This window comes from Daldinia caldariorum (genome assembly GCF_022478825.1).
Source record: "Daldinia caldariorum strain CBS 122874 unplaced genomic scaffold F4812scaffold_2, whole genome shotgun sequence".
NCBI classification, from domain to species: Eukaryota; Fungi; Ascomycota; class Sordariomycetes; order Xylariales; family Hypoxylaceae; genus Daldinia; species Daldinia caldariorum.
The window spans coordinates 1,910,966-1,925,906 of NW_025953038.1; the positions used below are offsets into that span (position 1 = coordinate 1,910,966).

Here is a 14,941-nt window from a genome sequence, read left to right on the forward strand (position 1 = left end):
ACACGAAAAGACGTCGTGGTTGCAAAAAACAAGCGTAGGTATCTATACTAAATACCTACATACATACCTCCTTAGGTAGTAGAGTGTATGTACTTATATTACTCATTTCCCCCCCTTCTTCTTTCTTTTCTATACAACATATCCACCAGCCTGGGGGGTTGGTTGGCTTTAATATGTTTTGGCTTGGGTATATATTATATAACTACCTTATTTTCTTTTGGGTCATGGTTCATCTGATCTGGCCATCATGCAAGCGGGTTTTGTCGTGGCGGAAGCGAATTCCATTAGCACCGTTAGGCCCCCCAATGGTCTCCGGTCCTACCTCCATAGTACTACGGGAGGACCGGGGTCCTATACTCTTTTTTTATCCCTCTTTCTTCGCTTTCTTTTCTTCTCTTGTACATATTGTACTATACCTAGTCTTATGACCCGGAAGGCGTCAATGATGGAAGCTACCTACACCTATGCACGTCATCAATTTACAACTTATAACTTACAACCACCATTACCGTATATTCCCAATTGGCTGGGGTCAGACTCCAGAGACACGTTTCCACTTTCTTCCCAGCCTGGCCCGCTACAAATCTTTGGGCATTGGTCAAAATCGCGGCACTTTCATAATCTAAGTGTAGACCGACTATTCAAGACCGAAGCGGTCACGCACCGTTCTTTTTGTCCATGTATCCTCGCCAAGGGAGTGAGTGTCAGGTATCTAGTAGCGGTCTACCTACTACGCAGCTACGTTACTTAAATGACTAAACTAAATGTACGTTACGTAGTTGTCAAGAAGTCAGGACCATTTATGCTGAGTCTTTTCTATCTTAACCTAAAGCATAAAGCATGCATGGGGGTCGACCCCCACCCCCCTTTCTTTTTTTTTTATTTTTATTTTTTTAATCTACAAGAAAGAGCCGGGTTTTCATATCCGCAAACTATGAGACCATGTAAGTGGTGTAAATAGTAAATATCTTCAATATGAGAAAGGTCTGGAATTCTTAGTTCCCTCAGTCCCGTCATCCCCCGCACGAGTCTCAAATATTCCATTACGAGGCGGGTTACGGCAGAGCTTCTCCAAGTTGATTAAGTGCTATACTCCTCCGTCTGTCCGCATCTTTGTACCTTGTTTCTCAACCGATAAAGTTGGTAGGTTGTATAATTATCGTTCCGTCTACCCTGAAGTGTGCCCCACGCAAGCTGGAGGTTAGGTTAGGGAACATGTCTGAATCGGTAAGTAGGACCGGGGGGTTATTCTCGTTGCGTCGCTCTCATTGGACCTATCTATAGATGCGAGATCCCAAGATCGACCTGAAGTTAGCCGAGTCGAGAGCGGAGGGTAAAAAGACATACCGTACATACATAGTACACATTACACCATCCTGTGTATTTTCCTCCACTAATCAATGCTATATTTATGAACCCTTCAAGATATATCGTTCTACACACACATATAAAAACATAATACATTCCCACCTATCCCGGCGGGGTAGAAGCAAACTGGGTAATATACGTCACATCCACAAATCTGGAAACCAGTCAGTCCTCCTCAACGGACGCACCAAAATAATCCCGCGGGTCCATCGACTCCGGGCCTCAACCCCCTGGGTACGGGAGAACAATTGACGTGTCCATTTTAGCCAGTCCGGCCAGTCTATCCCACGTCCATCGACCGCCACCAATTAAATGAGACGCGCGCGGACGGCTTCGGCGGGGTTGTCAGAGTAGATGGGAAGTCGCCAATATATTAAAAAGTTCGAACTTCAAACACCTCTAGGCTTACCAATCTCTATTGATTCCGAGTAGTTTTCGGATTCTTCTAAAATTAGACTGTTGTGTACCAGGTAGCTAGATATAGCCATATAATCTAGTATTGTTCGAACACTTCGAGTTTGATCCTCAGTGCACACATTTACTAGTTAGGTGCCTGTTACAAAGTGATGTTTGATTTCGTCGCCAAGCCTGAAAAAAAAATCAAAAGGCTGGTGTTTGGTATAAAATCCCTTGATCAAACCACCTAGGAGACTTAGTTATACTCGCTTGGATACCAGGTAGTATACCGGTGCTGGGGAATACCGGAAACGCGACCAGTTGGCAGCCGTTGGGCCTGCATCTGTCCTGACCGCATTGCTTGGAAAACCCAAGATACACCAGGTCTCAGGAAAAGGTAAATTCTATTGGCTGTTCTGGTATCAAACAGGTCCGTTGGGCAACGGCCGCGGCATTTCTAGTATTGAACAAAAAAAATAAAGCACAGTCAGATTGGTCGCAAAACTTCCAGGAGAGAAAATTTTTTTTGTCTCTTTTCCTCTCTTCCCTACTTTCGAATGCGTTAGGTACATCTCTACTGTGTATCCCTCCAATTGATATCATCGTCCAATAGTCAGTTCCGTCGTGTCGGGCCCTCGGTGGTGAGATACATTAATACCAGCTTCCGAGGGATTTACTGGCCCTACCTCACCCATACTGACACCTCTCCTGTAGGTGATATGCAGTTGAACCCTGAATTAAATAAACTTCCCCTGAACCACGCGTTCGTCCCTTGCAGCTTGCATTAGGTTTACATGCTATCGCGTTTATGACCGCTTCTGTTGGCGCCAACGCGACAAGACTTCGGCCGTGTTCACCTATTTAGTAGGTACCTTTTGTGATGAGTAGAACATCATGCATGCTGAGCTGGCCCGAGCTATACAGGTTCTTCTATTCGCCAAGAGCTCTGTGAATCATCATCGGTCAGGCCATCAGACTTCTTCATTCTCCCAATCCCTTTCACCAAATATTGGTCGGCTTGGATTACTGCTTACTTCGAGTCTATCGAGATATTCTGGTGGGATTGTTGGAATATACTTCCGCTCTCGCTCCCGGTTAACTCCTCCGAATCCGGCGCCGTAAGAAATAAGCATGTCTGTAACTGTTGGCAGCGTGAATGGTAGCATCAAGGACGGATCGAGATTGATCCCGTCTGGCATGTCGTCGTCATCGTCTTGGTCTGGATTTGGTGTGCCTAGGATACTTCCTGGAGTTTCCGCGTTATGTCCGTTATACGTGCTCCTGATAGGCGTCGATGGCGCGCTTGGCATTGGTGATGCCGTTTTTCTGCGATCTCTTCTGAGTGCGGCCTCTTTCTGAATTGCTTCGAGGTATTTCATAGCGCTCTTGGGCAACCCCTTTTCTCCTACTTCCAGCCGATAATTTTTAGCAGCGTATATCAACTGCTGTGGACTTAGTCGCTTAAGTTGCTGAAGCGTCCCAACCAAAGCTTCTAAATCATCTGAATCCAAAGATGAGAAACATTGTAACCATTGAAGAAGCTGTACAACGGGGGCCAAATGTCTACGTGCTGCCTCCATTGTCGTTTCTCCGGATGATACCGTCTCTCCATGCTCGTAATGCTCGGGCTGCCTATTATTAGATCGAGCCCAATCTTCTAAGACTGAAACATTCATCCTAATCTGCATCGCCTTTGTTCTCGCCAGGTACTTTCTGTTATTCATAATCCGGTTGAAAAGCTCCGCGCCGATCCAGTAGAGTAATTGAGATATGATTTGTGCCGTAATTACTGAGTGAATATCGTATAGGTCCAGGACGAATAAGGTAGATGATAAGAGTGATGTCACATTTCTGGGGGCGGGTTTGGCACGTTGCTTCGGGGAGGGAGGTCGGAGTCGCTTCTCCAGCGGCTCTTCTTTGACCTCTTTCTTTCTCTTGAATAGCTTCCATTCATGCTGAAAGGTCACATCTTCGAGACCCGGGATAGTTTCATGGTCAAGCATCGCGGCGTCTATAACTTTATCCAACCGCCTCTCGGCATCTCTGACTATAAGAATGAAAATCTCATTAATTAGTTCTGCGAGCTGTCTTTGGAATTGGGTTGTCGCCTCGACCAAGCCGGCGTCCTTTTTTAGGTAGTGTAATAGTAGGGTTGCGTTGGACATCCAAAAGGCCAAAATGGTCATGTCCCATTGATGGGCTTCAACAACTTCATTGATCTTATCCTGGGCAGTAACGAGCAACTTAGCCAATAATTCGTGGCTAGAATGGTAGTGGGCGTATCTTGCGCTGAGGAAAATCATGTTCGCCGGAACAGGCTTCTGGGACGGTGATCGCTGAGGTTGCATGTTGGTGATAACAATATCGAGCATCCTGTCTAAGTCGCTTTCTTGGAAGACAAACATTTGATCATGCAAACATCGATTCCAATCGAATTCTTGTAAGTCTTCTTCGAACTCATCCACCGGCTAGTAATAATAAGTTAGCAGGCATTCGTTCTTTTGGGTTTGGAGCAACTTACCTCGGGCTGGTCATCTATTCCCATATTACCCAAGTCAACTTCGAGGTCGCGTGCGCTGTCCATCATCATCCGCCGACGTAATTCATTTTCGGCCAACTCCTCTTCAAACCTATCTTGGGAGAAGCCGGGATTATAGAAATCGTCAGTGACCCCAGCATTTCCGAGGCTATAGCCGTTATCGTGCAGGTAAAACGACATCTCGCTGTCAGGTGCAACGAAATCAAAAGCTGTTCTTCCCGATGATGTTTTTGCCTCCGGAGAGGCTCCATTGTCTAGTAGTATCTTCGCGATGCCCTTATGTCTATTGGTCATTGCCCACATTAAGGGGCTCCAGTAGTTGCGGTCCTGCTTATCCACGTCTACCCCAGCGTCTACTAGAGCTTGAACCACGGTTTCATGTCCCTAAACGAAATAGGAAATTAGCGGTTGTAAAATTAATACGGGATGTGAACATGTTCACTAACAAAACAACTCGCATACACCAAGGCTGGTGTGCCCTCTTCGTCAGGCGCATTGATGTCAACGAACGATCTGGCCTTCCCATCGAGGATCTTCTTAACATTATCGAGGTCGCCGTTACTTGCGGACATAATCAAGGCTTTTTGAAGTATCGAAGTCTTTTCGTCATCCGGGAGTTTCTCATCTGTTGCGATATCATCTACATCACCAAAGGTTTTCCCCTCAAGGAGGTGGGCTTGCGCGGCGAGCATCTGCATCAGTCGCGTATCGCTATCGGGCATACTCTTCGTCAAATCTTGGTCGTAGTTGGGATCGTCTAGTGTTAGGTCGCTAAATTGTAACGGCTTCGCGAGGATGGGGCTCGTTAAGAACTGCGATTGACCTACAAAGAGAAATTGGCACGATTAGCATCCAGACAAATGTTTGACACAAGCTTACAGTACAGATAAGCATCACAGGTCACGAACCTTGCCATCCATCATACATCTCAGTCTCTGGAATCAACTCTGCCGATACAACTCTACGATCATCTAAAGACTTGGGGAGGTCAGCTGGGAGAGCTCGAGGCTTCGTCGACTGCTCCCCGGCAAAGCCCCCACCATCAGGATCCCCAAAATCCATTGCCAACTGGGAGAGGCATAGGAATATTTCCCTCAAGAATTGGTTGAACTTGTTGCGTTGAAAGGGACAACCATGCTTTCCAGGAGAGATTCTGTATTGAATGATCTGTGGGTCTTTATATTGAGCTAGACTTCAATGAGGGACGTTCGTCATTTAATAAGGTACGGTACAGTGTTAAAGTAAAATACGTTTGGTTAGGTAGTAACTAATGCACCGAGCCAAGCATTTAAGGTGAGTTACATAGTAAAGCGTTCACGCTAAGTCCTATTATGAGATAGGCTGGTACGTAAGGCAGATAAGATGACATGATAGCCACAATGGACCTGCCACAATTATGTCACTACTTTGTGGTCCGTGCGGCATACACAATTACGGTACACAGGCAGAAGGTACTCATCTACGAAAAAACATCTCTGCACCGCGATTATACCTAGTACCTCTTATATAAATAGTTCAATGAATAAATCATAACTGACATGTGTCTTCAAGATTTGCTTTGTTATGCACTATAAACTACATGTACGCTGCAAAAAATAATAATGAGTATTGGTATTGTACAAGCGTTTAATCAAGGGTATCTCATCCTCTCTTTCTCTTCCCTACGTAAGCCCATCAATACCTCTCCCCCCCCTGACCTTATGTAGTGGCATTATACTTTACATGGCTGCTGCAAGCCTTCCTTGCAAGCCTTCCCATTCCCTGGATCCAACGATTTGGACTTCTCTCCCACCCACGCCAGGTATCACCTTACCATCCGCGCCGGGTAGTCTAATCTGCAGTCTTGCAGCAGCCTTACGCATCATCTTCGCGTGGTCGGGCTCGTGGTGCTTCTTCCTGCCTTGCTCGGCCGTGAGCACCACCCTCGTCTTCTGGATCACGGATTCTTGCCAGCTGCTCCACGTGGCGTAGTCCTCAGCTTGCTTCGCGGCGTGGTACTGCGGCGTTGCCTTCGCAGGGCGCCATGCCATCTTGTCTTTCGGTAGAGTGCTCAAGTCGTACACCTTGGCAGATGTCGCAAGCTTCAGCAGTTCACCTAAAGCATCCCTACCCTCAGCCACCACAAGCGCCTTTCGTTGTTCCACAGCGGGAACAGTCTTCTGCAAAGGCTCAGCAAGCCAATCATACTTAGCCTGTTCCGTTGCGCGCGCACGTCTGTTGTCTTCACGTAGATATCGGACAGCAGCTTGTAAGCTAGCGATGTCGTTCTTAAGAGCATCCATCTCACGCGCTGTGGCCACCGCCCGCTCCTGGCCGGCCTTCGCCCTACTACCGTTAGAGCCGGTCTCATCGCCAAACGCCCTACTGTCGCCGGCAATTTTCTTCCATTTATCGCGGTCAGCCTCGAGTGTTTTGGCCTCGCGGTCTTGCTGTTCAATATCCTTCTTGAGACTTTCCATAAGCTTCTTCGCATCCTCAAGCTGTGCTTCAAGATCTGCCATGCGGGATGCCTTTGCGTTCGCATCGCGCATGCGTGCCTCAAGTGTCTCGATGCGGAGAGCGGCTGTGCTGAGGTTCTCATCGCGCAGAGCAATTGTACGGCGAGCCTCGTTGTAGTGTTCCTTAAGTTGTCGCAGTTCTTCCTCAGCATCAATCGGTATTGTCTTAAGTGCCTTGAGCTCCTGCGCACGAAGTATCCATGGGGCGGGGCTACGTTCGAACTCCTGCGTCTGTGATAGATCGGCGCAGACAGCTGCTAGATCTGTAATTTGGCCAGTGAGCGTGCGGAGTTTAGAAAGGTAAGTCGAGAAGAGATCGGATTCGTCGGAAGAGAACGCAGCCATGACGGTATTGTGAACAGCTCTCTGGACCTCAGGGTATGTGAACGGTTCCGCACGTCCTTCCTCGCTGAGTAGCGCGTGAAGATCCACTCCTATCTTTCGAGACATCTCTGCAAGCTCTTGACTTGCAGCTTCACACTGTTCAAATGCATCTCCAGTATCAGGGGTAAGAGCCAGCGACCTGGCTCTAAGGTCTTCTAGAGACCGTACTGCTTTGCTAATAATCACCTTAGCGCTACGGGTTTGGGTGATGACCGCTTCGGCTTTCTTCGCAAAATGCTGCGCAAGTTCATCTTCTTCGCCGTTGAGAGGCACAACTCTTTGAACCATATCCTTTGTTATGGTGAATGCTGTAGCAGCAGACTCCAGATGGCTCTGCATCAAGACCGTCTTCATCTGCATTTCATCCGCAAAGCTTTCCAGACCTTGCGAGATGTGGACCTCGCCTAGGTGTGTCATAAGAGCAACAGTGCGTTGTAGCTCGCTAGCACACTGCTTCTCTTTCAGCTCATCACGCCGGAGACCATCGATCCAGGTATTTAGAGCTCGCTCGACAGGCTCGAGCTCGTACAGAGCGCCCTCGTATTTGGCGAATTCTTCCAACGAACAATGGCTAATAGCATTGACGAAACGATCGCACATAGAAGACACCCAGGTGAGCTTGTCCAATGCGTCGCAGCCAGCCAATGCATCATCTTCGAGGCCAGGATGTGGCTGTCCGTTGACACGTTCTTTAACAAAGCCGTGTAACAAGTTCGCCTTGAAAGCCAACCTCCTGAATCGCAGCAATGCGAGAACGGAATCTCTATCAGTGTTATAACTCTCGGGCAAGAATAATTTAACAATCTGGAGATGCTGTTGCGCTTCCTGGGCGTCCATGCGCTGCAACTCTAGGTCGATGGTCTTGATCTGCGTCTTCACAGCCGAGAGCTGGAGTTTCTGGTTTAGATCCATCATCGCCTTCGATTTACTGTTGAGCTGTTCGGACTCGGCCTCATTTACGGCGTGAGACGCACGCATGTCCTCTAGGTCGGTCTGGAGATTTGTGACAAGCTCTCTAAATCGAGATAGCGTGTACTCCAAATCCCCAATGGCATCATCCTTCTCAGCAGCTCTCCGCGCTTGCTCAGCGATGATGCTATCCTTGAAATCAAGCTCATCTTGCATTTCTTTCTCGTTCTGAACATGGTTAATCTCAAGCTCGTCATTAATTTCCTTGAGCGCTTCAAGATCGTCAATCATAGCCTTCAACTCGTTGATGTGTTCGGACTGTTGTAACTTCTCGTAGCTAAGCTGCTCGACCATGCTCTCCGCACCAACGTTGTCGTCCAACTGCTGCCGGAGGTCCTCAGCACGGGCTTCGGACTCTAACAGCTTCTCCTTGGCGATTTGGTACTGTTCTTTAATGGCTTCGAAATCCTCAAGGTCCTTCTCAAGTGCCTTGATTTGTGCTTTCGACTCCTCTTCCTGTTCTTGGGTAATATCTCGTAGTCTAATGAGAGCTTCGCGTAACCTTTCATTGTGCCGCTCCATCTGAAGCCATCCCGCACTGGCCCTTTCTTCAGGAGACATACCCTGAGAATACTCGGCATTTTCCTCGCGTAGAACCTCCACTTCGAGCTCAAGCTCTTCTGCTTTTTGCTTTAAAGCTTCGAGTTCGGCCTTATAAACCTCGGCAGTCTCCTCGGCCATCTCCCGGTCTAGAGTTGCAAGCTCCATAACGGTCTCATGTTCCGCTTGTAGGGCCTCTATCTGCTCTAATCGCTCCTCTGCTTCCTTCAATTGCTTCCGTAAAGCAGAGTTCTCCTGTGCCGTAGCCTGAAATTTGCTCTCGATCTTCTTGTTAATGGACTCAAACTTATCACGTTGCTCCTGGATCATCTCTAGATCTTTGATCTTTTCCCGATCCTCCAACCGCTTGCGCTCCAGGACTTTCAGCTTTGCTTTCAGATCCTCATTCTCTCTAGCCGCGCTGGTGGCGGATGTACGAGCGGAAGCTGCTGCACTCGCCGGCGCTTTCATATTTGTTGTGCTTGCTGGTGCTTTAGAAGACGCTGTTGAAGATGACCCAGCAGAGGTGAGCTTCTCTAGGGCTTTGGTTCTAGAACGCACGGGGCTAATCGTCTGTTCTCCATCGCTCTTAAAAGGGGAGCCCAGATCCGATGTGTTGCCGCCCTCGTTCCCTGACAAGGAATCCCCTGAACGTACCCTTCCAGCAGCAGGGCGAGCGGATCCGCGGACAGGCGCAGTAGATACTCGTGGGCCAGAGGGCCTCGTAGCACCGCTAATAGCTCTTGTAGTAGATGACATCGATGGTTGTCTTCTAGAGCCGGCAGATGGTAGGGCTGGGGGCCCCATGGTGGTCCTGGTATTCACGGCTGGAGGGCGGGGCCTCGTTCCGATGGAGGAAACGCGCGCATTCGATGGCGTGCCAGTTCTCGAGTTCGAAACGCTCGGCGGGGGGGCCATACCAAGTTGCTTCGTAGGAGACTTGGTGGGAGACTGTCACAGCAAAGTCAGAATCAAAGATACCCCGGGGCTTTATCGATTTAAACTATACGCACCCTCCCCATGCTAGACGGTCGAGATGCCCTCCTAGGTACCGGACTCGGACTAGGCGCATTCAAGCTCATACGTTTACCCGTGGAGTTGTCTGTTACAGAATTCGAACGACCCGCCACAGAGCTTGGACGTCCCGTCACGGAACTGGGTCGTCGAGCAGCTGTGCCCGTTCGCGCTCCCCTCTGGGCAGGGGCAGCAGCAGACCTGGGAGGTGGAGCAGGTTGTAATATCGCGGCCACGGTAGCAGGCCGGACGAACATGCCTCTTCCCGGCAAGCAATCGAAGTAGCGCTCGCCTTGGACGGACCCGTCATTCTTCCCCCCTTCATCCTCCAACTCGATACCTATCCAGTCGCCCACGGCGAAATGGGTTTGTCCGACATATCGGACGATCGCATCGCGGCCGTCGGTGAGCCGAATCGTCTGGCCGACTTCTACTTCGGACATTCTAGGCAGGGGTGTTTCCTCACGATCAGTTCATAATGGACCAGGGCGATATTGGTGTTGGCCCTGAAAAGCTTGACGTTTTGAAGCTTTTCTTTGTTCTCGGAATTGGAAAGTAGAAAAGTACAAAGTACACGCGTTGCTTTTGTTTCGTCACGCGAATGGTTATTCATTACTTTATCGGGGATTATGGAGAAACACAGTGTGTGGGTGGGACAGTATTTAGCTTTAATCGCATACAATGGAGTTATTGCGATATCAGCCATTTAGAATAGGAGGGCACCTTACATCAATACCTACCTAAGTATACCCCTAGGTACCTAGGTACCTACATCCCATACAACTTCCAAGTTCCAACTTTGCAACCATTCTATTCAAGACCTTCATGGAACGGATATGAAGGGAAGCTCAAGCACTTTATATCAATAAGAGAGCATATCATTATTTATTTTCGACATCCCTCTAAAATATAATTGCTCACTATTGCATTGGGTTTCAATAAACCCTCAGCTCAGCATAGCTTCGCCCTAGATCTTCACTTTCTCAACCACCTACCTAGGTGCCCACGTACAACCTGAACTGAGACCTTGTGGAATGGCGGAAAATAAAACTGAAAAAAAGTCAAGTGATTTTATAAACTACATGTACCTCGAAAAGCCATATGATATGTAGAGGGTTAGGTACCTGGTATGTATGGCCAGTGCTATTCACACAACCTCATCCTGTTCCATCCCCTCTCGTTTCATTACTAGTACATACATGATTCCCGTTTTTCCCATACATGTTTTTTTAACGTACGTACAAGTGTAATCCATTACAGGTGTGAGCAGAAGAAGAATAAAAGAATAACAGAATAAAAAAAAGGAAAAAAGTCATATGCAACATAGGGTATTGTGAACCTTTCTCTTCTCTCGTCCTCTCCCCCCTACCCCTCCCCCCCTTTTTTTTTGTTGTTGTCTCTGAATATGTGCTGTAAAATCCATCATCCCAACGCCCGATCATTCATGAACCCCCAGTATCGGAAACCCGGCCTTGAAACTCCCGTTGCGCACCCACTCCATGATCTCGAACCCGAGCCGGCGCTCCAGCTTCTCGTCGACGCCCTTGCCGTCCGCGACGTGCAGCACCATGACGGCCGGGCTGGCGAACTCGACGAAGTTGTTGCCCTGGGCTTCCGGCGCCGCCTCCGCCGTCCGCTTGACGTAGATCGTTAGGTCCGCGCCCACGATCCCCCGCCACAGCGTCGCCAGCCACTGCCAGTGGTCGTCCGCCCGGTACGCGTCGTTCACGTGCAGCGAGCCCGCGTACCGGTCCGATACCGTCAGGCTGTACCCGTCCGATACCACGGCGACGGGGAGCCGCCGCTTGGCGGATCTCGGCGATGCTCCTCCTTCGGCGGCCTGGGAATTGTCGTTATCCCCCATCTCGTCGTGTGTTGTTGTACTAGTAGTAGGTGGTGGATGGCTAGTGATGTATCTGATAAGATCTTCAGATATCTTGTGCCATTTCAGCATCTTGGCAACATAGGTCGCCAGGGGGCTTAGCAGTCCCGGTCCCTTTGGGTGGCCGCCCTCTTCTATGCTTTGCTGACCCTCGCTCGTATTGCTATTGTTTCTCCCCTCTGCGTCTATCGGTCTCAGCTGCGTCTGTGTATCTTCCGTCCAAGTCTTCACGGCGTACTCTCCCGAAACAGACAATGCTTTGTCTACTACGGTCGCCACCTCTTTCAGCACGGCCGGGGCCGCGCCTTCGATGGCAATGAGAGGACCTCGCGTTTCGAACAGCTGTCCTCCCGGTGCAGGAGGCTTCAGAGGTGAGCTAATCGAACGCAGCACTTCCAGCTTCAGTAAGAACGACCATCTGGGTGGCGGATGTTGTAACTGGGACTGTTTCGGAGGGGCATTGGCACCATTTGGAATCCCCTGGCCGGATTGGATATTGGCGGGGGCACGCGTCTGGCCTGGCCCGGAGCTCACGGCAGGCGATCCCGGGATCTGTGTTTGTAGTGGTGGTAAGCGGAGAGACTCGTCAAAAGCAGAGGCGTGGTGGGTCGGCGTGGGAGCGGGTTGATACGACATCGAAGGACGCGGCGGCGGTTGCATGTGAGGATGATTGAGTTGGTTGAAGTTTTGCCATTGCCCGCCTAATCTAGGGAGCGACCCGGGACCATGACTATATCTAACTCCTGTTACCGGTGGTTGGCGGTAGTATCGCGAATCAGCAGAGGACATATAACCCATTGGCGGCGATCCGGGATTGAATATATTCGGTCCATTGAAGCGACGTCGTTTTGTATCTATTGGAGTACCTAGCGGGGACATTATCGGGTAATCATCATCGATATTATGCATATGCTGCTGCGTATATCGACGTTCATGACTGTCAAGCGACATGATGCTAGAAGTTGATCCGCGCCTCAAGTGTTCTGTCTCGATAACTCTCGGGTTTGGTATCGGATAAGACGACATATTAGGCACCGCTCTCGCGCTCTCCGGCGTTGCAGCACTGAAAGGTGTGGAAGGTGTTCTAGGGGTTGCAATATAACGGCCGCCGCACTTGGGACAGTGGCCAGGATCTTCACCGGTCGCCGGTACGGGCCTACCGCCGGCAGCTTTACCTCCTCTCCTAGGTTGATATCTGTAGTCCGGGTATTGACGCTGGTGCCGGATCTTCTCCTCTTCTGCGAGCCGCTTCCAATTATTCTTTATCTCCTCGGGCTGCTCGCGCCACTGTTCGCCAATGAGCTTGGATATCTCCGGGTTGGCCAGTCCCGGATTCCGAGCGGCGACTTGGCCTTGGTAGTGCTGTCGGTAAAGAATGAACGCTGTCGAAAGGGGCGAAGCAAACGTCAGCCAGATTCTCTTCATTTCAAGTTTACATCATGCTCATTTTGTTATAGAGTCTAATAAGACAAGTATCGACCCTTTCATTTCCGCCCCTTTGAATTATAAATGTACGGACAAAGAGACAACCGCCCGAGTTACCCGTCTCGGGACGGGGGATTCATCTGAGACCTTGTCGTGCTTCTGAGGAGGCAAAGAGGAAATAGCGAAAGGGGTGCCAAGAAGAGCGGTGGGGAGAATACTTTCGGCTCAGGCAGAGAGTGGCCCAAACTCGAGTTTGCTAAATGTAAACAGGGCGGCCGGCAGTAGAAAACAAGAACAAAAAGATAATATTTACGTACCATTACGTGGTCTAGGAACTTTGGGTGCTTTTGTACAGAGACATATCAGATCCCTAAGTCCTTCAGCTGTATTCGGTGTTCCTGTGCTAGGAGTATAAAGTCGAAGATCTTGGATTCGGGGTTGATTCGCCTCGTCTACGTCAATGGAATATGCTCGTTTTCGAGATTGTTTTGCAGAGGTAGTTGAAGAGCCACTGTCGTCAGGTGGGTTTGCTATAAAATTTGATCTTGCTGCTACTTCCCTATCATCGTGAGGATTCGCCGCCATCGTAGACCGAGTCTCAGCCTGTCTTATAGGGCTAGTTGTCAGCGTAGCTGAAGAAACTGGTGTATGTAGGGAAGACCGGTCATATTGGGAGGTAGAGGGAGAAGGATAGCGGCTGTTAGGTTCGGTCATGTTCTTCGCAAACGGTGGATAGGCCAAGCAGAGTCTGTCGGTGTGTGGGGAGAACGGACAGCCCAAAGAGCGGAGTCCCGGTTCGGGAGCATACACGAGCTCACACTACAACGACCAGCCAGGGGTCCTCAGGGGTCTGGCATCTGAAGGGTGAATAATCCTAGGTAACGGTAACATCGACGATGATGATGTGATAAGCTAACTATCTCGACGTAAGTGTATGTGGCTGTTGATCTGGGGCGAATACATGAGACATGAATAAATGGTGGAGGCAACAATCAAGGGCTTGTTGGGATTGTTTTCTTTGTTGATGTCCTTTCTATTCATAAGGCTCCAACTAAAGGACAATGACCCTAGGAGGAGAGAAGAAGCGCCTTAGGTGGTCAATGACCTGTCATGCCATCGGCACTACTACACACACGGACAAACCCAGTGTTGGCCACGAACAAAGTGTTTTGCCAGAACAACTAATTAGCTGTTAGGGGAATATGAGCCAACAGGCTAAGTCGAGAAGAGAGAGAGAGAGAGGGAAAAAGGATGTTTCTTTGGGACTATGTCTCGGGAGTATACTGAGGTCCAGTCTGTTGCAGATTAGAGCTACCTCTCTCTACCTATCTTTTTTCTTCCCCTTCCTTTGTCCAGCGTTTGCAACAGCTGATACCTAACAATTACTCTGCCGTTCGCAGTAGTCGATAATAAGTCAGTCATTCTGGTGATGACAAGAGTAAAGTGTAACAAATATACCAAGACAACAAAGTCAATAAGGTCAATAATCAATGCAATACAAATATAGCAGCCTTGTTCGACGTGGTCAAAAAAGAAAGCAAGGAAGTTTCCCTTTTTAACTGCTTGACATAACAACCCCTTAGTTCAAGGTTACCTTTGGGTACAATACACTGCCCAACCTAGGAATGCTTTGCTGCTTCTTGGTTGGAACGGGGTGAATTAACTGTCTCTTACGAGCCCTCATTTCATTCCCCTCAGTTGCCAACAACAACAAAGACAATGTCAACCGAAATTAGCCTAGGTAAAAATCACGTGGGCCCATATATTTTCATTGTCCGTACCTTAGGTGCCCAAGCTTTTGTGAAGAATCGTCGTTTTGCAATGTCTCAGTAATTATCTCTGGGGGTGGCCATCTTGAAAAGCAACCAACCAGGTTGTCTCTCTATTCATAGTATGAACAACCAACCAACACACGCATACATTTAG

The 14,941-nt window shown here is 49.0% G+C and overlaps 4 protein-coding genes across 4 annotated transcripts; 1 reads left to right on the forward strand and 3 right to left on the reverse strand.

Annotated features, from left to right (window-relative positions):
• Positions 1 to 148: 148 nt before the first annotated feature.
• Positions 149 to 895, forward strand: F4812DRAFT_414547 (uncharacterized protein). Its single transcript, XM_047932894.1, has one exon. It carries the CDS (start codon positions 248 to 250, stop codon positions 749 to 751), a length of 504 nt encoding a protein of 167 aa, XP_047793873.1. The 5' UTR covers positions 149 to 247; the 3' UTR covers positions 752 to 895.
• Positions 896 to 2,551: 1,656 nt separating this feature from the next.
• Positions 2,552 to 5,478, reverse strand: F4812DRAFT_183708 (uncharacterized protein). Its single transcript, XM_047930053.1, has 4 exons — positions 5,212 to 5,478; positions 4,750 to 5,126; positions 4,286 to 4,687; positions 2,552 to 4,232 (listed from the first exon to the last, which is right to left on the reverse strand). Exons 1-4 carry the CDS (start codon positions 5,363 to 5,365, stop codon positions 2,736 to 2,738), a joined length of 2,430 nt encoding a protein of 809 aa, XP_047793874.1. The 5' UTR covers positions 5,366 to 5,478; the 3' UTR covers positions 2,552 to 2,735.
• Positions 5,479 to 5,830: 352 nt separating this feature from the next.
• Positions 5,831 to 10,254, reverse strand: F4812DRAFT_414552 (dynein associated protein-domain-containing protein). Its single transcript, XM_047932895.1, has 2 exons — positions 9,708 to 10,254; positions 5,831 to 9,645 (listed from the first exon to the last, which is right to left on the reverse strand). The coding sequence occupies exons 1-2, from the start codon at positions 10,149 to 10,151 to the stop codon at positions 6,022 to 6,024; spliced, it is 4,068 nt and encodes a 1,355-aa protein (XP_047793875.1). The 5' UTR covers positions 10,152 to 10,254; the 3' UTR covers positions 5,831 to 6,021.
• Positions 10,255 to 11,146: 892 nt separating this feature from the next.
• F4812DRAFT_449573 (uncharacterized protein) lies at positions 11,147 to 13,600 on the reverse strand (the record flags this gene model as incomplete). Its single annotated transcript, XM_047935988.1, has 2 exons — positions 11,147 to 12,972; positions 13,333 to 13,600. The coding sequence occupies 2 exons, from the start codon at positions 13,598 to 13,600 to the stop codon at positions 11,147 to 11,149; spliced, it is 2,094 nt and encodes a 697-aa protein (XP_047793876.1).
• Positions 13,601 to 14,941: the final 1,341 nt, after the last annotated feature.